At 56.8% G+C, this 21,712-nt stretch overlaps 2 protein-coding genes across 10 annotated transcripts; both read left to right on the top strand.

Annotated features, from left to right (window-relative positions):
• The first annotated feature begins 203 nt into the window (after positions 1–203).
• GPIHBP1 (glycosylphosphatidylinositol anchored high density lipoprotein binding protein 1) lies at positions 204–8,050 on the top strand. 2 transcript variants are annotated; one of them, XM_066264601.1, is made up of 5 exons: positions 204–220; positions 5,676–5,774; positions 6,355–6,501; positions 7,410–7,523; positions 7,627–8,050. In XM_066264601.1, the coding sequence occupies exons 2-5, from the start codon at positions 5,723–5,725 to the stop codon at positions 7,884–7,886; spliced, it is 573 nt and encodes a 190-aa protein (XP_066120698.1). In that variant the 5' UTR covers positions 204–220; positions 5,676–5,722; the 3' UTR covers positions 7,887–8,050. The 2 variants fall into 2 exon arrangements, with proteins under 2 accessions (XP_066120698.1, XP_066120697.1); XM_066264600.1 differs by lacking the exon at positions 204–220 and having other exon boundaries at positions 5,361–5,774.
• Positions 8,051–11,049: 2,999 nt separating this feature from the next.
• ZFP41 (ZFP41 zinc finger protein) lies at positions 11,050–21,566 on the top strand. 8 transcript variants are annotated; one of them, XM_066265523.1, is made up of 5 exons: positions 11,051–11,585; positions 11,754–12,071; positions 12,292–12,594; positions 14,414–15,746; positions 19,511–21,566. In XM_066265523.1, the coding sequence occupies exon 4, from the start codon at positions 14,595–14,597 to the stop codon at positions 15,189–15,191; it is 597 nt and encodes a 198-aa protein (XP_066121620.1). In that variant the 5' UTR covers positions 11,051–11,585; positions 11,754–12,071; positions 12,292–12,594; positions 14,414–14,594; the 3' UTR covers positions 15,192–15,746; positions 19,511–21,566. The 8 variants fall into 8 exon arrangements, with proteins under 8 accessions (XP_066121615.1, XP_066121617.1, XP_066121620.1 ...); XM_066265522.1 differs by having other exon boundaries at positions 11,729–12,071; XM_066265515.1 differs by adding an exon at positions 17,885–18,012 and having other exon boundaries at positions 11,051–12,071.
• Positions 21,567–21,712: the final 146 nt, after the last annotated feature.

Raw genomic sequence — 21,712 nt, 5'->3', positions numbered from 1 at the left:
TCAGTCTCCTGCACCGTGGAGGGCAGGAAGGGCTCTCCCAGAGAGCCTTTTTGTTGCTTTCAGCCACAAAGTTTATGATTTGTTGCAACCCCTGGGACGGGAAGTGGGACGTGGGTGGGAGGAGCCCCAGATGCTGGTCGGCCTGCAGGGCGCTGCAGAGAAGGCTGTGTGATGCCAGGGAGCAGAAGTCGCCCAAGGTAGAAAATTCTGGGGAAGAAAGGTGAGGAGGAACAGACTGGTGTTTGCTGGGAGCAAAGGAACCTTCTTCATGGTAACGGGCACACCAGGGAGGGGCAGGCAGGGTGGGGGTCAGTGCTGGTGGAGGGGCATCTCCTCATACGGTCCAGGCTGTCACCCAAGGACGGAACAAGTGAGAAGAGGGCATAAAGAGACTGCTAGACTACAGGAAGAAATAAGCCGGCCACCGCCTGTGGGAGGGCTGCAGGGCATCTACTGACCCTCTGCCTTTGACCTTCGACCCTCTGCCTTCGACCTTCGACCCTCTGCCTTCGACCTTCGACCCTCTGCCTTTTACCTTCGATCCTCTGCCTTTGACCTTTGACCCTCTGCCTTTGACCTTTGACCCTCTGCCTTTGACCCTCGGAGGCTTGAAGCCAGTTAGCAAGGTCTGCAATTTTCCGGGAGCTGTAGAGAAGGGGTGGAGTGGGGTTGAGCGTATTGTTCACCAGGAAAAGAAGGGCTGAGGTGGGAGGGGATGGGCAGTGAGGGACACTGGACGAGGTGTCTCCTGAGATTCCTGATGACAGGTAGGAGGGTGGACGGCAGGGACCTCCCCTCCCCCTCCTTCTAACTCTTAGGAAACACAGAAGCATCTTACAGGGTTCCTGTCATCCACCTCCCAACTTCACCCCTGAGGATTGAGGTTTGGAGGTAGAGAGGCGGGTGGCCAAGAGGGGCCGTGCTGGTGTGACCACCGGAGGGGCTGGCGAGGTGGAGCAGAGGGAAAGGGCCTTGGAAGTGAGGAGGTCAAGGACCCTAGAGCCCACCATGGCTGGGGAGCAGAGTGGAACACCTTGAACCCACTGGACTCATGTTCCTAGCCAAGGGGAGTGACCAGGACAAGCAGGGACATGGTGACCTGGAGCGGAGCTGGTGGCAGAAGCAGATGCGTAAACATCATAAGGCCCAGGCTGTCACCCAAGGACGGAACAAGTGAGAAGAGGGCCTAAAGAGACTGCTAGACTCCCGGAAGAAATAAGCTGGCCACCGCCTGTGGGAGGGCTGCAGGGTACCTGCCGACCCTCTGCCTTTTGGGGGTTTAAGGTAGTGGGCAGGAAGGGTGTCTCCTCAGAGCAAACAATGGCAGCACATAACAAAGATTTTAACAATTTTATCAGCAACTGTATTACCTGCAAAAGGATGACAGGTCCTCCTGGAAAGACAAACTGTCCTCCTGGAAAGAAAGCCAAGTGTGTGCTTAGGGGCAAAAGTGATTACTCAGATAAAGAAGGTCACTTCACCACAAGAAATTCCGTTCTGCAGGGAGCTGCCATCTTTAAATGCAGATATTAGGAGAGGTGGCTGAAAGTTCCTTAGCTACGCATCCATCACAAGAAGTTAGAGAGAGAGGTATGAATCTAAAGAAAGAAGGAAGGAAATAAAGGTAATTGCAGCAATTAGTGAAATAGAAAACATTTATGATAGAGAGCGTGGTGGAAGCTGGAAGCTGGCTCCTTTGCACCTTACAGTGGGGCCCTTGATTGATTGAAGGAACTGGAGGTCCTGGGAGATTGGACTTGGGGTGAGTTTGGGTCAGCTACTCAGTACTGGCATCAAGGACCCGTTTCTTTCCATTTCTCTTCTCCGTTTTCAGTCCTATCAACTTCATCCCAAACCTAGCTTCTTAAGGAGCTGCCACCTGGCTCCTGGCTGCCCAGAACTCAGGTGGCAGAGTTAGGCTTCTCTTTCCACGATGGAAGGCACTTCCCAAAGATCCTGGAAGCCCTCACCATAGGGCTCTGCACACCACTGGCCCCGGGAGTGTTAGGAGCCCGTTAAACCTGTAGGTCAGATAGGGAGGTGCCAGCCCTGGTCTCAGACCTCCCCCTTCCCAAAGCCGACATCCCCGGGGGTGGGGACCAAAAGGAAGAGGAGGAGGGACGTTTGGGAGACAACTTCAGTGCTGGCGTTTACCCAAAGGAGACGAAAACTGATGCTTACACAGCAACCTGCACACGGATGTTCAGAGCAGTTTGATTCATAATCGATCGTCAACACTGGAAACAACCAAGATGTCCTTCAGCAGGTGAGGGAGAAACATAAGCTGTGGTCCATCCAGACAATGGAATATGATTCAGTGCTATAAAAAAAGAGAAAGAGAGAGAGAGCTATCAAGCCGTGTGGCTTGGAGGAAACTTAAATGCCTATTACTAAGTGGAGAAGCCAGTCTGAAGAGGAAACATACTATATGATTCCAATTACACGACTTCCCAGATACGGCAACACTCCAGACACAGAGGCAGCAGCAGTGGCCAGCGGCTGGGGAGGACGGACAGGTGAGCACAGAGGACTTCTAGGGCAGCAAAAACACTCTGTATGATACTGGGATAACGCACATTTCTCCAGACCCATACTATGTGCACACCAAGAGTGCCCCCGATGCACACTGCGGGCTTGGGGGAGTCACAATGTGTCAGTGTGGGCTCATCAGTTGTAACAAAGGTTCCACTCCCGCAGGGATGTCAATCAGGAATGAGCTCTTCATGGGGGGTGTATTTAGGAAATATCTGTGTCTTCCTCTTAATTTTGCTCTAAAATTATCTCTTTTTTTTTTTAATTGAAAAACTGGAGAAAAAAATCAACACTAGCCTGGGCATCTGGGTGAAGGGCAGCTCTGAGCTGGGTACACCTCTCCTGGACACTGAGTCTCTCTCCATAAAAGGGGGGCTTGATCCCACATGTGACATCCACCAGCTCTAACACCCTAGAACTTCAGACATGCTTTCACCCAGCAAGCAGCCACTGCCCGCCCCTCCGCACGTGCCTTGTGTTAGCCCAGCTCCGCACCTCTGTGTTTTCTGCCTTGATGCCCTGTCGCCCTGGGTGTGGTCACCCCAAAGCTGCGTTCTCTCCCGCACTCACAAGTTCCACTGGGGCCAGACCCAGTGGCCAGTGGGGACACAGACTCGTTCAGGGAAGGCTGCCCCCAGGCAGTTCCAGCCTGCTTGGGGAGACAGGAGGTCCGCAGTTCTCCCCAGCTCAGTGTGGGCACCCACAAGCTGAGGGTCAGGCCATGAGGCACAGGAGGACCAGGCCGAGCAGGAGAAGAGGAGAACAGGCCTTTGGGTGTCAGCGGAAGCGTCTGTCTAGCTCAGAGGACAGGACTTGTAGGGGCCGGAGGTCGAGTCTGGTCCTGAGCCTCACCAGGCACAGGGCTGCAGCCTTTGGACTGAGGCCCAGACCTCAGCCTCTGGGTTGGAACTTGCAAGGTGCTGCCCAGTGGCCAGCTCCCCGGCAGCCCGCCCATGCTGCCTGTCACAAGACAGCAGAGGCGAGTGTGGCCCGGAGTGTCTGGGGACAGCCCAAATATCCTGCCAGCTCTGGAGAAGGGGCCCGGTGGGCAGCCAGGAGGCCTGGGGCTGCAGCCCTGAATGGTGCACAGAGCGCAGTCTCCAGAACGGAACACAGAGCCCATTTCCTCCCTTTTCACATAGAAAGCAGCACGTGTGTGCACGCCCCGGCCCTGGCTTCATCCACGTAATATTTTTCTGGCTCAGGACATGAGCTTCTTCCTTCCTCTCCATGGCTGCATAGAATCCCAGCATAGTCGGTTTGAGTTATTTTAACGTCAGTCAGGGAGATTGATATCTAATGCGATAAAGTAAAGGACACGCATGACATGCCCTTCGTGCGCAGAAGCTGGAGCTCCAGACAGCTGGGGGGAGGGGGGCTGGCCCACCGCCCCTCAGTGGGGTAGGCGATGGTGGTGGGTGGGTTAGTGGGTGGGGAGGATGTGGAGCCCCGGCCGGCCTCTGGGTGCTCTGACCTGCCTTCCTGCATTGAAAGCCTGGGGTTGGGGTGGCAGAGAAGATGGAGCACCAGGGAATCAGCTCAGCCTGGCATGGGAGATGTTGCCACCAGGAAGATGGGGAGGGAGTTTGGGTAGAAAATTAAAGAAAGAGGGGGCTTTTCAAGAGTTTGTGTTTTTATTATTATTATTATTATTATTATTATTTTAATGTGAGAGACTCAACTGGGTTTACGTGCAGAAGGAGAGGACCTGGTCCAAAACCTAAAATGGACTTGCCCTGTGATCCAGCAAGCCCACTTCTGGGTCCACGCCCAAAAGGACCAGAGTGGGGACTTGAAGAGATGTCACACATCCGTGTTCACAACAGCCAAGAGGGTGGAAGCAACCACAGTGCCCATCAAAGGGTGGACGAGTGGACAATGAGGTCCAGCCGTACCACGACTTATTATTATTGGGCCTTAAGCAGGGGGGAAACCCTGACACCTGCTCCAGCATGGATGAGCCTCAAGGAGACCCTCGGTGAAATACGCCCGTCCCTGAAAGGGTGATCCTGCACGACTCCACTTATGTAAGGCCCCTTGAGCAGCCAGATTCAGAGACAGAAGGTGCAGCAGTGGTCGCCGGGGGGCTGGGGAGTCGGTGTCCAGCCGGGGCAGAGATGACAAAGCCCCGGAGAGGACGGTGGTGACGCCACTGAACTGGACACGGAAAAAAGTGGTTAAGATGGCAAACTGTATATTATGTACGTTTTATCACAATTTTTAAAGATTGGGTGGAAATGCCCTGGCCGGATAGTTCGGTTGGCTAACGCTAGAGCATCATCCAAAAGCACAGAGGTTGCCGGTTCGATCCCCAGTCAGGGCACATACAGGAACAGATTGATGTTCCTGTCTCTCTCTCTCTCTCACTCTCTCCCTTCCTCTCTCTAAAAGTCTATAAGAATAAACTTTATAAAATGGAGAACTTGTTTGTTCCCCTGCCGCTAAAAGAAAACGGGGGGCGGGGGATGAACCGGGAAGTGGAAGCAGGCAGCAGTCAGGCCTCTCCCATTGTACTGAGGGTCATGGGTGAGCAGGGGGTGACAGGTTCACCCTGGACCACCGAGCAGTGAGAGACCCCCCTGGGCAGGTCAGGGAAGGGTAGGGTCTGGGGTGGGCAGCAGTGGGAAGGCCATCCCTGAGGAGGTAACAGCTGAGCAGGGTGAGCTCATGGTGAGGGCGTGAGGAGGGCATAGTGAGGGTAGTTGGAAGGACATTTATTGTGTTTTTATTTAAAATATTCTCAAAGAGACCATGAAATGTCAGTGAGCTGACTCGGGGCTGAGGGTGTCTTGTCAGTGTTCTGCGGCTGGAGGGCCCACGATACCAAGTTCCTGTGGCTGCAGGGCCTGGACCCACGTCCCGCGGCGTCCAGACACGGGACAGTGTTGTCAGGGCTGCACCAGCCCTGAGCCAGGCTCACGGCCACCCTGCAGAGCTGGGGTATGGAGGCCGATGAGTCAGACCAGGGCAGAGCAGCACAGGTGGACAGGGCTCCCTAAGCGAATCACAGTGACTTCCCGTCCCCGGTCCCTGAAGTCCAGGAGGGAAACTGTCCAATTGTTTGAGGCTGGAGCTGGGGAGGAGGCAGGGCCCAGGGGCTTCCAGGAAGTACCCAGCCATGCTCTTTGTCACACTTCCCACAGACCCAGGGACCCAGCAGGACAGAGCACAGACCCACGGCCCCTGCAGGATGAAGACGCTCATGGCTCTCCTGCTCGCCCTGCTGTTGTGCAGGCAGCCAGGTACCCAGGGCAAGGGGCAACCCTGCAGCAATGGGGCGACCACATAGTCGGGCCCCAGGCACCCCCAGTCTGAGGACAAAACATGGCTTGGGAAGAGAGGGGGTTAGGCTGGAGTCTGAGGCCAGAGGGAGATGGACAGGGGCTGTCCTGGGCTCCCACAGGTCTCCAAGTCTCCTCGCCTCAGCCTCAGCCCCAGCTAGTCCTTGAGGGGCATGGGTTCCCCTCCTCTCAGCCCGACTGTCTTTCTGAAACGCAAGCTTCGGGGTTCCCTCTTCTCTCTCAGCCTCAGTTTCCTTTTCCGTACAATGGGCAGGCCACTCTGTGGGGTGGGGGCAGGGCAGCTGCCGTAAAGGGCCGGCCACAGCAACGGACGCTGTGAGGACAGTGCCCGGCCACACGCGGGTGAGAAGGCCGGGGCAGATGGACACCCAGGGACCTCACCAGCTTCCACGGCGGGTGGGGGGAGGGGGGCGGGCTGGGGAAAGGGCAGATCTAGGGGTGGGGGGCTTGGCACTGGGCCCCGAGCGTGTGTCCTCTGTACCCGAGGAGCGGAGGTTTACAGGCATCCCTGCGTGGCCAGGGAGAGGGCAGGTGCAGGACAACCAGGACAATGACGATGACTTGGGGCTGGAGGAGGAAGAGGAGGAGGACGACGAGTACGACAAGGAAGACGAGGAGGAGGAGGAGGACGAGGAGGCCGGCATGACGGCGGGCAGCAGGGACAGAGGTACCCGTCCACCTGACCCCCCTTCACTCTTCCAGCATTTGTTGTGGGTGCTCCTGAGTGCCAGGCTGGGTGGGGCTGCTGGCGGGACACGGATGGACGGACAGGTGAAGGCCACCCGTGAGCCTGCCTTCTAGCAGGCTGGGGGAGGGGGCAGGAGGGGGCCTGGCACTCAGCATGCCCCTCCCCCCTCCTGTCACCCTCAACTGCCACCCAGAGTAGGGAGGCTAGAGGAGCCCAAGTGAGGAGGGCGGTGGTGCTGGAGCGGAGAGGTTGAGCCAGAGTTCACCAAGCAGAGATGGGAGCAATGGAGCCCCAGGATGGAGAGGCCAGTGGATGCACAGGCCCTGGGTGTTGATTCTGACCAGAAAGACATGAGCAGTCTGGCCCCAGGAGGGCAGGACAGGGAGGGGAAGGTGGGACGACCCTGAGGCGAGGGCTTGGACAGGCTCCTGCAGGAGGCAGGGAGCCTGACCAAGGCTTAGAACAGAGCACACAGTGAACAACACCCCCCCCCCACCCTTCATCCTGACACACAACCCCGATGGCTGGGGTCCACTGCTCCCGTGTGCAGTGTGAAAGCGAGGACATCTCTAGCACCCACCCTGCACGGTGTGGGGCTCCCAGCACACCCCTGCCCCTACAGCCCTGTGTGCCCCGTCCCTCCACACCTCCCCAGCATGTCCATCCCTACACCCAGCACCACCCCCTTTGCTTCCCGGCGGGCTCTTCCAGCCCAGGCCTTGGCCAGCGTGGGCGCTGCTGGTCAGTCATCAGGGGGGCTGCAGGGAGGCTCCCAGGGCTAGCTCTGCGGGGGACCAGCTGGGGACGGGCAGGGGACGGGAACTGGGAGGAGGCCTGGAGGGGAAGAGGATGGACTGGCGAGCTGTGGGCTTGGGGACCGTTCCCAGGGCTGCAGTGCTATTCCTGCCAGAGCCTGCACAAGGGGGAACGCTGCAACAGGACGCATAGATGCCCCCTCGGCCACTCGTTCTGCAAGACCATCATCTCTCAAGGGGAGACTGGTGAGTGGCCGCACTGGCGCCCGTCAGGCACACGGCCCTCGAGGGGCCTCGTCCTGTCCCTGACGTCCAGCGTGATCCACCCTTTCTCCACACCTCCCCTCAGAGTCGGGTCCTCTGACCACCTTTGCGGTGTGGTGTGCGGATACATGTGAACCTGTCACCAGGAATGTAGGAGGGACCCAGGTGACCATGACCTGCTGCCAGACCAGCCTCTGCAACATCCCACCCTGGCAAGGCCAGCTGGGTGGTGGAGCAAGAGGCCCCCAGGGCAGCAGGGCAGGAGACCCCCAGGGCGGCCCTGAGACTGTGCTCACCACCCTCCTGCTCAGCCTCCTCCTCAGCCTCGGGGCAATAGGGTGCTGAGTGGGGCTGGCCCCTCTTCACTCCAGCCCTGCTCTTCCCTGGCACCCCGTCCAGGGCCAGCACCCCGTTCAGGGCCGGCACCTTGTGCCCTGCCATCCTTTCCTGCCGCCCCCACCCACCCCGCCAGCTTTGGAGAATAAAAGTGAGGCACCAGTCCTGGCTCCTCCCAGCCTGTCTGCACTTTCTCAGTTTCCCTGTCTGGTATCCTTCCCTCCTCTCCGTCTGTGTGCGACGGGTGATCAGCACATGGGCCTCAGCCACTCACTACACGCCTGGGACCCCACCCCGCTCTCTCCCCAGCTTCCTGCCTCCATACCCGTGTCTGCTTCCCAACCCACCTCAGGGGAGGCTTTGAGAGGGAGGCTGCAGGGGCTGGGGTGGGGTTGGGGTGCAGAGAATAAAGGAGGGCTGGGAGAGGAGAAGAAATGGGGAGACAGGAGGGGGGAGCTGAGGTGGGACTTTCCAGACAGCAGCTCATGCTTGGTGGGTGTACATTGAGGACAGCGGGGGCGAGGAGGGGGGCAGCATGCCAAGAGGGGCTGGGAACAGGCCTATGGGTCCCTGAGAAGAGGTGCAGGGCAGGAGAGCCCAGCCCCGCCTGGGCCAGGGGGTGGCGTGGTCCCTGTGTTACCAGAATCTGCCCTGGCTGGGCTGTGCTGTCTGCTGCACACTTAGCCTTCTTGACTGCACCAAGCTGCTCTCATCAGTAGCTGGTGGAGGTGGGAAGCACCTTCGGTGAAGGTGGCTTGCCTTCTTCCTGTTGGCTGGAGCTCAGCATCCACCTTGGACCATGAGGCAGCACACTGAGAATAGCAGGACAGCATGGAGGAAGGGGCCTGAGTCCCTGATGACCCGGAACCATTGTGCCAGCCTGCACTACCTGCCTGACCCAAGACCCTGTTACCTGGGAGAGAAATGAACTTTTGCCATGCTGAAGCTAGTTGTTTTAGGTTTCTCTGTCACTTGCATTTTTATACGCTCACACACACCCATGCACGTGCACACACTCATGGACACACACACACACACAGCTTCTGTTAAGGCACAGTAGATAAGAGCACAGCTCAGGGATCACACTGCCTGGGTTCAAGTGTTAGGCCCACGCCCTCCAAATCACACTCCAGGCGAACCTCTTCACTTTCCCAGTTGGCTTCTGCATTTTGCCAGCTGGGAGGGTAGGGAAGCCCCCAGTAGGGCCACGGTGAGAAGAGTAAGAACTTAGCAAACATGGGCTATTGTTGTCAATATGAATCCAGAAGCACCGGGTGCCACCTGCACGCACATTCACGGGGAGACCCTTATGATTCAAAGCCTCATTAGTCAAAGTCTGACCTGCCTGCCTTTATCAGGTACTGGGCGCTGTCACCTGCATTCACAGAATTCTTCTGTGGCCCCTGCAGAGGCCTGAGTGCACAGATCCCACCCACCACACCCCCAGAGCTGACCCCCTTCAGCCCTTGTGCGAGAGGGGCTGAAGGTTCAGTCTAAAGCCACAGGGGCTGCCCTGGCCTGGGGCTCCTGCCTTGGGACAGCCTCTTCTGCAGGGTGCTGGGGTCCTGCCAGCAGGTAGGGCTCCCAGGGCTCACTGGACTCAAACCAACCCCTGCCCAAGGGTACAGAGGAGGCAGGTGGCCTTCCAGAACACATCCCCTCCCCTGGGCACATGCAGGTGCTTGGCCCTCAAGAGCCTGATTCTGGAAAATTCCAGAGCCTGGTGGCCTTGAGTAAGGGCTCAGCCCTGCCACTCAGATGCTGTTGAGGCTTCTCATTCTTCCTCAGTGTGACTGGGGGACCCCAAGACAATAAAGGGGCCCACAAGGATCCAGGGTAGACAGGCTGGCCAGGCCCCAAGTTTGACTTGTCTTCTTCCGGGCTGTGTATCTTGGCAAGCTGTTTAGCCTCCTTGTGCCCAGGCCCCTGCTCCAGCCCTGGGTGGGTATGTATGTGTGTGTGTGGCGGGCGGGGGGTGCTCAGGCTCTTGTGCTCTCACCTGTGGAGGTGTCCTTTGTCCTTCCTGTTCCTTTCCCCGGCATTGGGTCGGCCCTCTGGGCTGAAGGATCACTTCCCAAGCTGCCTCACCACCCACACCCTGAAAGCAGCCCCTGGGGTCACATCAAGGCCCTGTGTCCCCCACCCAGCCCTGACACTGGGAGTAAACGCAGCAAGGACACTGTGTTCTCTTCTTCTCCGGGCCCTCACGACCTGCCAGCTGGAGCCAGTGGCCTCCTGGGTCCGGGGTCACAGGAGGAACAGACCCTCTTTACGCACCCCTCCCATGCAGCCTCTACTCTCCCCCAAAACCCTGGGTCCCCCTCCGCCCTCCCACCCTCACCCAGATCCATTTTGTTCTGTGTGCCGCGTGCACCCCTTGGGTCACCTGCCATTCTTTGCTCCCCCCACCTCCTCCCACCCAGTCTTGGCCCCTCAAGAGCTCCCTCTGCCAGCACAGGAAGCAGGTGGCCGTGGATGCATTTCCCGCCCTTGTTATCGACCTTGAGAATGGGGTGAGGATGAGGCGGTGACCCAAAGCAGGACATTCCTGAGGACAGATCTTCCAAGCAGTGCCCCCTACTCCCCGTGACGACCGGGGTCTGCAGGGGCCGACGGACCGGGACAGGTCAGCGCACCGGTTCTACCAGGAACTTTCCGGAGCAGAGGGGACCCGGACACTGCCGGCCTGTGCGCATCACAGGCTCCTGACTGCCGAGGGGGTCCCGCTGGGGGAGCCCGCGCTCCACGCGGCAGGCGCTGTCCAGCACGCGGGCCCTCGGCGCCAGAGGAGGCGCCCCAGGGAGACGCGGGAAGCGCCGGGTCGTGTTCAGGGGCAGCGAGCGGGCTTGCCCGGGACCAGGGCTGGGTCTCCCGCCTCCAACAAGGGAGTGGGTGGGCTATGGATGGAGTAACGTGGGGAAAGCCTCCACTCGTGGTTCCTCCTCACTCACCGTCACCACTCCTGCCAGAGAGACACCCGAGATGAGTGGGGCGCTGGGCCGAGTGAGGGGTGCGGGGGTGAAGGAGGGGGCGCAGCGGCGACTGAGGGGCCAGCGGGACCGAAGGGGCGTGGGAGGGGCCGGCTCGGCGGGCCGAGCCCTCCGCGGCGCACCACCGAGAGGCCGGGAGCCTCGCTTCCTAGAGCGGCGCCGGAAGGGGCGTGGCCCCGGCGGGCTGTTCCTGTGAGCGGGCAGCTCCGCTGGGCGGCCGCGGAGAGCCGGCTCGGTGCTCATCGCGAGTGGCGCTCCTTCCCGTACCGCCTTCAGCCGCGGGCTCCCTGAGTCCCTCCGGCGCGGCGTGGGCCCCCGGCCCAGGGTGGTGGCCTCCCGCCCTCCGCTCCAGGCGCCGCGGGCGGAGGGCGAGGCTGCGCTAGGACCAGCCCCGCACGAACCGAAGTGAAGGCGTCGCCCCGCGCCCTGCGCGCGCGCGGCAGGCGAGGCTCTGTCGTGGGCGGGCGCTGCCCTACCCGGGCCCCTCGCGTCGGCCTCAGCACAGCCGCTGGCCGCTGAAGTCCAGGGCCCAGCAGACTGAGTGCACGTTTGCCCCTGGGTCCCAAACCCACTGGTGATGCGGTCTCTCCCTGAGACCCAAGCTCCTGCAGGCAGCGGGGGAGGGGAGAGGGCGAGCGAGGTTTCCCGGGGGGCCCAGAGCTGCGTGTTCCCAGAGGTCCGGTCCAGAGAGCAGAAAAACACCGAAGTTGCACAGCAGGTACCAGCACCCGGCTGGGACACTCATCCGCTCTGGCAACGTGGGCTGAGTTGTCTGTGTCACCGGAGCAGTCACTTGTGTCTACAGGCCTGTGACATAAGAGGACCCGGACGATGATCTCTGGTCTTTTCCGTTTTTAACAGTGATTTTATTCCTTCGTGTGCACAGCACGTAGATAAGCGAGTGGTTCCAGTCTCTGCTGTGAAGCACCTGACAACCTGGTTTGGGCAGAGGATAATCAAGACTTTCCTGAGCAACGATAAGTACCTGCTCTAGACAAATAACCAGGGATTTGGGGGTAAAAAAGACACAGTCTTGCCCTCAATAACCCACGCCTCATAGGGAGACTGCCACTTCATTGTCAAGAGTGACAAGAATCCTGAGAGGGGAACGGTGCTTGAAGCGCAGAGGAGCCCCACGCAGGCTTCCGGCACAGGTGTCAAACTCGAAGAGTGCAGGGTCCGAGTGGTGTCGACATGAGCCAAGGTGAGTTTACACCCGCCCTGGAGAGCGAGCGGCAGGTGACCAGGACACCATTGTTCGCTGCGCTTTCATATTGGTTCTTTTTTTTTCACTAAAACTGGACCCCAGCTTCAAACTGCAGGCTGGTTGAGTGAGTCTGTGATTCTCTGCCCTCCCCAGCAGAGAGATGCCCCTTTCTTTCTGCATGTTCCCCTGAGCCCAGATCACCTTCTTTCATCCTCAGTTCTGGCTCCCACTTGATGCTGAGGACAGTCTCCTCCCCGAAGCCACCTCCAGGAGAACTCTCAGAATGATGTTTGCCTGCATTCAAGTCGGGTGTATCCGAACTCTTCATTTAGAAGAAACCAGACTCTCACACTCCTTGTCAAGATGGGGAAGCCATGCAATCATTTTATGTAGAGCCTATGCATGAGAGAGAAGGGAAAAGCTCACATGCCCCCTTTTGACCTAACAAAGAATTCAAAGTATTTATACCTTAACACCTTTGTCACTGGGAATATTATCTCTCGGAGTCCCACATTTTGGGGTAAGACAGCCGGCCAGGATTGCGGACCCCTTGCAGATAAGAGTACCCAGCACAGCCATGAGGTTTCCTCTGCTAAGGATGCCCTCTGCAGGGATGGCTTGAGAACTCAGGGCATGCTCTGCTTTCTTCGGAGCTCAGAAGACAGTGCTGTCTCCTAATCTTGTATAGGTTACCCTCACTAGCAGTTACAGAGCCTGAGCTTGTGAAGGCTCCGTGCTGGAATTCCGGTAGTGGGCACGGAGAAGGGGGCGGTCAGAAAAGACAGATGAGGGTTCCTGACAAATGCTGTGTGGGCTGTGCAGCCCCTGGGCCTGACCTGTCGCTGGGCCCAACTGATTTCCTGTTTGAACTTGTAAAACTGGGCTGCTTCTGGGTGGAATCTGGGAGCAGGAATAACGGATTTTCAGACCATACAGGCCAGATCCTATTTGCTTACCGGGGCCCTCCGTGGACGAGTTAGCTCAGGTGAAACGCTGCAAGGAAAACTAGAGCTGCATGAAGGAGCAGTGAGTGGGGAGGGGTGGTCAGGGCGGTCGGGGCAGGGACACCTCTCTAAGAAGGGTCCTCGGAGCTGAGCTCTGAATGAGTGAGGGTCCAGTCTCACCAATGCCTGCTCTCGGGGCCTGTTTCTGGAAGTAGCCAGGTTCTGAGATAGGAGGGACTGGGCATGTGTGAAAACCTAAACAAGGCTGGATGGCTAGAGAGGAGTGAGAGGTTGGCCCTGTGATGGGCCAGGGCCGAAGGGGGCAGGGGTGAACAGGGCTTGTAGGTGTGGGGGAAGCCACTGAGGATTTGACCAGGGACGTGATGGGGTTTACTGGCTGCTGTGTGGGGAATGGACCATGAGGAGAGGGTTGGGGCAAGGCTGGGAACAGGGCCAGCCACCAGGGAGCCAGCCCTGAGTTTCATGCAGCTTGGAATCCAGGCCTTAGGTGATGGGAGGTACTTTCCATGAGGGGCACGTGTAGCCCCTTTAGCCTGTAGCTCCAAAGGCAATGTTGTTTGGTCCCAAATACAGGAAGTGGAGAAGGATCGAGAAACGCGTTTGGGGACCGCAGTGCAGGTGTTGGTCCACAGTATACATTAGACCCTACTAGACAGAGGTGTGGAGACCTCGTCCCCTGGCAGAGGAAGAAGATTCCTTAGTTAGCAACTGAGTAAACGCGGATGACATTGACAGAGATGAGAAAACCGATCTGAGAGAGTTGGGAGGGGTTCTGGGGAATCAGGTGTTCAGTTTGAGATGCTCATTAAATGTCCAGGTATCAGTCCTGACCAGGCAGTGGTGCAGTGGATAGGGCATCGGACTGGGATGCGGAGGACCCAGGTTCGAGACCCCGAGGTCACCGGCTTGAGCACGGGCTCATCTGGTTTGAACAAAAAGCTCACCAGCTTGGACCCAAGGTCGCTGGCTTGAGCACGGGGTTACTTGGTCTGCTGAAGGCCCGCGGTCAAGGCACATATGAGAAAGCAATCAATGAACAGCTAAGGTGTCGCAACGAAAAACTGATGATTAATGCTTCTCAGCTCTCTCCGTTCCTGTCTGTCTGTCCCTATCTATCCCTCTCTCTGAATCTCTCTCTCTGTCTCTGTAAAAAAAATTAAAAAAGGTGTCCAGGTGTCAGTACATGAGCAGGGGAGAGAACGGGCCATGTCTCCCTGGGCCCCGTCCCCCCTTACTTTTGGACACTCCCTAGACCCGCCCCGCAGTCCCTTGGTGCAGAAAGAGCTCATTGCGTCTTTCCAGACGTGCATTTAATGTTCACAGTCTGGCTTCTCCAGCGCTGAGGGACAGGTGCCACTCTTCCTTCTGTTGCAGATTTTCTGTTCGAACTTTGATTGCAGGCTCAGAGAAGTGAAGAGTTGTATCTAAAACAAGACATCTCTGAAGAAGTGATTACAAAGAAAGAAGTCTGCAAGGCTGGAGAATTGTGCCCCAGCCTTCCTCTGTAACCCTTAGTGGCTTCCCATGACTCTTCCACTCCTAGGAGCAGAGAAAGATGGAAAAGCCCACAGGCCAAAAAAAGAAGACTCAGAGCCCAGAGGAGGACGCAGTCCTGCGGCGGGACGCTGTCGAAGACGAGAAGGTGTCCGGAGGGAGAGCGCCCAACAGGAGAAGCGCTCTGGCCAAAGGGCACAGTAAGGAACCCAGCCTCAGTCCTGAAGACGAAGCCCACATATTTGATGCTTTCGATGCCTCATTTAAAGATGACTTTGAGGGGGTTCCCGTATTCATTCCTTTCCAGAGAAAGAAACCTTACGAGTGCAGTGAGTGTGGACGCATCTTCAAGCACAAGACCGATCACATCCGCCACCAGAGAGTTCACACGGGAGAGAAGCCCTTCCAGTGCGGCCAGTGTGGGAAGACCTTTCGGCACAGCTCTGACGTCACGAAACACCAGCGAATCCACACGGGAGAAAAGCCCTTTAAATGCAGTGAGTGCGGGAAAGCCTTTAACTGTGGCTCCAATCTCCTGAAACATCAGAAAACGCACACTGGGGAGAAGCCGTATGAATGTAAGGAATGTGGGAAAACCTTCGCCTACAGCTCGTGTCTTATCCGCCACCGGAAGCGGCACCCCCGGAAGAAGCACTGAGTGCGGGGCGCTGTCCACTCAGCACCTCCGGCTGCCTCGGCCGTGGCATCCACTCTGGCTGTGGCCCTCTCACCTGCTCCTTTGAAGACGCTGATCTGCAGACTCTTGTCCTGCTGGGTCCCAAGCCTGTCCCCATGCAGCCTGGCAGGAGGTCTGTGGCCCTGAGCTCTACAGCAGTACTTTTACAAGGACCCAGGTGCCCTCTGAGCCGGACCAGACCCCTACACTCCCCGCTTGGCTGGCTGCAGTGACTGTCCTTGGGCTGGAGCACGAGCCCTTGAACTAAGCTCCCACCTTGTCCCCAGGAACTGGACCCCCTGTATGTCCTCCTGGCTCAGCCGTCATCCCAGATACGTGGCCTGACTTACCCAGATGGGCCACTTGGGACACCGCTCCTCGGGCCTAAATGCTGCCACGTGGGAGCTCCCAGCCCTGGCCACGTGCTGGGGCCCCGGATGCTGACAGCAGCTCTGATCCAGCCTGCATCTGCCACACAGGAGGCCTCCAGACGCGGGGCTGTGTGCCCTGCCCCCGAGGGCTCCACTCTCCCTTCAGGTTAGTTCCCCTTCTCTGTGCCTGGTCCTACCCCCTGGTCAAGTCCCCGTGCTGGGCCCACCCTTGGTTTCCCTCCAGGAATGATTTGGATGGGGCCCTATGCTGTCCAGGGCTGTGCCGTTTGTCCCAGAATCTACGTAGGGGGTGAGGCGATTGTCGACCAGGACATAATATGGCTTTTTTTTTTTTTTTTTTTTTTTGCGAGAGAGAGACAGGAAGGGAGAGAAATGAGAAGCATCAATTCTTCGTTGCGGCACCTTAGTTGTTCATTGATTGCTTCTCATATGTGCCTTGACTGGGGGGCTCCAGCAGAGCAAGTGACCCCTTGTTCGAGCCAATGCCCTTGGCCTTCAAGCTAACAACCTTTTGGGCTCAAGCTAGTGGTCATGGGGTCATGTGGATGATCCCACACTCAAGCCAGTGACCTTCGGGTTTCAAACCTGGGACTTCAGCATCCCAGGTTGTCCACTTCACCACCATAGATCAGGCGATAATATGGCTTTTTATAGGAAAATGTTGATACCCACATTTTCACCATTAGGACCCAAAAGACTAATAATGGCCTTCGTCTCTGGGGACTCTGTCTTTACAAGAAGCCTTGGCCAGGGTGGAGTGCGGCTCCTCCAGCCACGGCCAGACAGCAGGAGAGGTGCTCTGGGTGAACTGTGAGCGCTCTACTCCTCATCTTTCTGGAAGCTGGGACATTATGACACCTCAGCCTGGGTGGGCCTGGCCTCCGGTGTGCTGGGGAATAAACAGCCACCCAGCACCCACCCACCCGCCCCATGATGTGCTCACTGTCCCGGAAATGAGACCTGATTAGGTGAAGTTGCTCAAAAGCAGGTGGCTGCAGCTCGCTTAAGGGAGACAGGACGTGTGACCCTGTGCCGGAGAGGGTGCAGGAAAGGACATTCCCCGGGATGTTTGCAGACCAGGGGTCCCCAAACTTTTTACACAGGGGGCCAGTTCACTGTCCCTTAGACCGTTGGAGGGCTGCTACATACAGTGCTCCTCTCACTGACCACCAATGAAAGAGGTGCCCCTTCTGGAAGTGTGGCGGGGCCGGATAAATGGCCTCAGGGGGCCGCATGTGGCCCACGGGCCGTAGTTTGGGGACGCCTGACAGTCCACTGGGTGGCAGAGCTGTGTCAATTTCACAGCCCCCCACTTTGATCATGGCCTCTGGCCAACCAGACAACGTCCTTGTCACAAAAGATGTGCACTTAGGTTTTCAGAGGCACAGGGTCATGTCTGCAATTCTGTTTAGCAGAAAACAGTGACAGCGCCCCATGGACATGCACTGAGAGGGATGAAACAGACTGGCTAAGTGTCGGTCACTCCTGGATCCAGGGCAAGGGTCAGCAGACTTTTCCTATACGGGCCACTTGTGCCTGTCCTGGATCCAGGGCAAGGGTCAGCAGACTTTTCCTGTATGGGCCACTTGTGCCTGTTCTTGGCTCTGAGGCCATAAGGTCTCCGTCACTCCTCAGCTCTGCAGTGACGTGCGACAGCAGTCACCCACAGCACAGAAGCTAAGGGGCGTGGCTGTGTGCCAGCAGAGCTCTGCTTACAGAAACAGGCGGCCCACATGTGGCCTGCTCTCCATGAAGGCCGTGTGAGAGTTCACGCCGTACCTCGTAAGCTGTGAAGTCCTTCAGAACTAAATGTTGGCAGGGAAACCTGGTGCACGAGGTGGAAAGAGACCATGGGGAGGGGCCGGAGGGGGGTGTGCTCAGAGCAGGCACGCTCTGCTGCTTGTCTCCATGAGCCAGGGAGGCTGGGGCCTGGGGCGTGGGGATGTCAGCCACAGCCACAGTGCACACCCTGGGGGCCTCTGCAGCCACCTGGTTTTTAATTGTTACAGCACTGTGGCACATATAATTATATATAACACTGTTACAGAATATATATTGTACATTACAACATGAGCCCACTATACTCTGGAGAAACGGTTACTTTCTGGGTTATTGTGTCCATGTTATTACCCATAGGAAGCATTATTGTTTTATGGCTGCATAAGGACCCCTTGAATAGAAAAGGTGATTTAACTGTTTCCTAACAAGGGCATATAGGCTGTTTCTGGAATAGGTCTTAAATAATGCTGTGATAAATATCTTCTCCACATTCTGGGCCGACAGGACGGGTCCCGAGACGGGGAGTGGCAGGCAGAGAGGATTCTGGAAAACACCTTCTTCCAGGTTTTGCTGTGTAGGCGTCCCCCCATGCCCAGACGGCAGGTTCCGCTGGCCGCTCTGGCCGTAGGCAGGTGGGTCCTGGTCCTTGCTAGTTTCTCAGGAGAGGAAAAGCATGCTAGTCTGCTGCCTCTGATTTCTGGAGGGGACGCAGGTGGTCAAGGGCACCAACCTGACCCCACACTTTGGAAGTGTGGGGCCTTGGGCTCATTGCTTACCTTCCTGTGTCTTGGTTTCCTCAGATGTGAAATGGGGCAGTTACCCTAACGCAGTGACTTCATATGTGAGGTCCCCAGCCAGTGCTGGCTCAGCCTGATTGTCTGACGAATGTCAGCTCCTGTCCCGTGTTTGTGCTCTTAGGGAGGGGACATTTGCTCACGTGCACTGGAGGAAATCATGCCTTCGATGCCTTTGGGAGGAGACAGCAGCTCCCTTCAATTGGGAAGCAACTACAGGAAAATACCTTATCAAAATAGTCCACTTGGAAATTTCTTTAAAAATACAGTTTACAGTGATGAGAGGAATCACACATTCAAAACTAACGCACAGAGCAGTCTTTCTGGCCTCCTGTCATTTTGGGCAGGCAGGTGGCCTCTTTCCCATCGCTTCTGAGTGAACTGTCGTGACTCAGACAGGTGGCCAGAGCAGGTGCCCCAGGGGGACAGGGAACCGAGTTCTCTCGCCCAAGCGCTGAAGCCAGGGCTCCCGGGTCCATCTCTGTTCAAATGAAGCTCACTCACATTCCAGGAAAAAGAGAGCCTTCAAATAACTCGACTCAGAAAAAAATGCTGAAAGTTATAAAATGCTTTCACCCTAGCAGTAGTGGAAATGCCACTCACCAGAGCCAATAGCAAACAGAAGCTGTAGCCCCGCCCTCAGTGTGCACCTACGTTAGCAGGAAAGCAGGGGATCAATAAGCTATGCACCCAACTTTATAAAAACAGCAGGAGAAGCTCAGCGTGGAAGGGAGGAAACAACAGGACAGACATTAAACATAGGAATGAGCACCGCTGATACAGTTAAAGATGTACAGGTTGGTTCTTTGAAAGGACTTCAAGCTGAGCAGAGCGTATGTCACAGGAGACACATAATATGGTTTTCATTTTATCAAGTGGAAAACTGGGCAGAACTAATGCTGTGGTATGCGGGACACACAGGTAGTAAAACCCGAGAAAAGCGTGGCTCCCCTCAAACGCAAGAGGACATTTCCTCAGGTGGGCAGACAGGCCCCCCCGGCTCAGGTGTTAGGGTGTCTGCCTCCTAAACTGGATGGAGGGCGGATGGGTGTTCAATCCATCGCTGTCCGTTTCATCATACACAGCCTAAGTTTGTATGTTTGACATATTGCCCAACTTTCTCAAGTTCAGAAAAAGCAAGCACTTCTGCCTTCCAGGTGTGGGGTCCACAGTTTAAGCCACACCCTCCCTCTTCTTCCCTGTAATTGCTGCCTCAGTTTACACGTGCTCAAAGCCAGGTCCTTACTTTCATGGTTGGCTTTTTCCTAACAAATGAGCCAGGCATTAATTCTGCTTCTTTATTTATTTATTCAGAAGTATTTGCTGTCCTTTTCAGGTTGTGAGAACAGACCACCCCCAAAGCAAGACAGTCCTGATGAAAAGGAACCTCAAAACTAGCAGGAAAATTCCCACATTCCTGAGCTCCAAGGAGGAACAGAGATCAAGAAGGAGGAGAAGAAAGGAACCCTCCCAGGCTGAGGGACAGGCAGGGACACAGGTGTGGAGCGGGCTGTCTCCCCGCGGAAAAGCCACTCTTGAGAGGGAGCCTGTGGACAGGGCAGCGGAGGGCAGCATTCCACCTGCACGGCCCAGGAAGCGGAGAACTGGGAATACCTGCAGGGCCCTCGCGGGGCTCTCAGACCCTCCGAAGGCTAAAAAGTTACCGTGGGCAGACCTGAAGGTGTGCTCTCGCCCCCTCCAGGGAGCCCCGGCTCTCCTGCAGCCGGGCGTTCTGGGCATGAGCTCCAGGTGGAAACACTGCAGGCTGAGACCGTCCCTGCCTTTTCCGTCAAATGCCTTTTCAGAACCCCAAGTCTCAGGGTGCTTCCCCACTGTCACAGGAAGATGTCCTCGGACTCATGTCTGGGTCACACCTCTGGCTCCACCATGGTCCAGCACAGAGAGAGCAGGGGTGGCTCCAGGGTGACCTGGAGTCAGGGCAGAGGCCACAGAGCACCTTTAACAGACATGGGGACGCCTGCAGATGTCCCGGGGACTTGATGTTGATTGTGCTTCATGCTGTCATTCTGTGAGCCATGCCAGCATCTGTCCCTACAGGCCTCAGCCGGCCTCAGTTTGAGGACAGGTGGGGAGCCTGCTCTGTGAGACCGGGCAGTAAGGCCACAGAGCAGGGGGGGCTTTGGGCCTCCCCCACGGGCAGGGGCTGAGCAGTGACTTTGGCCTCTGGTTGCTCTTGCATCAGGGTGTCACCTGGGCTTTATTTCTAGTGATCTCATGTCCCCAATTTGGGTACCAAGATGTGATCATTCTTTACCTCTGCAAGTGAGCTAGACTCCACACACTACAGAGTAGACGGGACTATAGAGGCTGGGCCCTGTAGCCTAAGCACCAGGAAGTTCATGGCACTGGGGACACGTAGACATTTGTATGGAGCAGGACAGAATTCTCAGTGAATTGGGATGGCAGGGTAAAGAGGGTATCTCCTAGGCCCAAGGAAGCAGTGTTTGGACCAGAGAAGGAACAGGCTAGGGGCCAGGGTGGCCTCCAGGTTCACTGCCTGAGGACATCTGTACACCGAGTTCAGAGTTCTTTGTCTCCTGGATTCCTGCTCACGAACTCCAGTAACCTGTTAGGTGGCCTGCAAGGTGGTCCTCGTTTTGACCAGGGCCCTGCAGGATCCGGGCTGGTGCTGCTGCCCAAAGCCACTTGCAGATGTCCTGACCTTTCTGAGGCCTGAAGTCGTCATCCCTTCTGGGCGAGCACCCAGGGTGCCTCAGCTCCAGTCCAGTGCACACCTTGATTTCAGCACTGGGGCACCCGGTGTGGGCTACACACACCCCTCCACAGGCGTCCTCATCACACCACATGTGCCCGTGTCAGTGCAGCCTTACCCACAGGCATTCTGGTTTTGTTGCTTTCAGTGTCTGCCTCTTGGTTTGGGTGTGTTTGTTTCTTGATGAGCTTGAACACTGTTTATTGGCCTGCACCTTATATTCCCCTGGGAAGTGCGTCTGGGCCCACATACCTGGTGGCTTCAGGTGGCCGTGGGCTGTTAAATGCTCTCATACAGCTGGTCATCCTAGGCCTGTGGTGGTGCAGACACTCACTGGTGTCTGGTGTTTACCAGTTATTTTTATTGTCCAGAAATTTAACTTTCCAACTAGTCAAAGTTGTTGAACTTTTACTTTGTAATACCTTTACTTCTTCAGTCCTTTTTTAAGCAAGTGTGGCCTACATGAGGTGAATCTTCTCTTTGCTTTCTGTGGTTTCCTGTGGCCTAGCGTTCATGTGATCTCCCAATCTAGATGCCATTGTGCTGGTTCCTATTGAGTCCCTGGCTGCCTCCCATACTCGTCACAGTGCCTCCCATCCTGCTGCCTGTTGGTGCCTGTTTTCTCCTGTAATAAACATCTCTCCTGACCCCTTCACTGAGTTTGTTTGATCTCTCTGCAGCTTGGGGGTGCAGTCAGGATTCCCCAGGGAGGTGCTCTTGCCTCCTCAGGAGAAAGCTAGCATGAAGAGCCAGAGGCCCAGCTGGTTGCTGCCTTTCAGGGGTCTCTTAGGCGCTGGTCTCACA

Source organism: Saccopteryx bilineata, chromosome 3 (assembly GCF_036850765.1).
Source record: "Saccopteryx bilineata isolate mSacBil1 chromosome 3, mSacBil1_pri_phased_curated, whole genome shotgun sequence".
Taxonomy (NCBI): domain Eukaryota; kingdom Metazoa; phylum Chordata; class Mammalia; order Chiroptera; family Emballonuridae; genus Saccopteryx; species Saccopteryx bilineata.
This window is presented reverse-complemented; position numbering and strand designations above follow the sequence as displayed.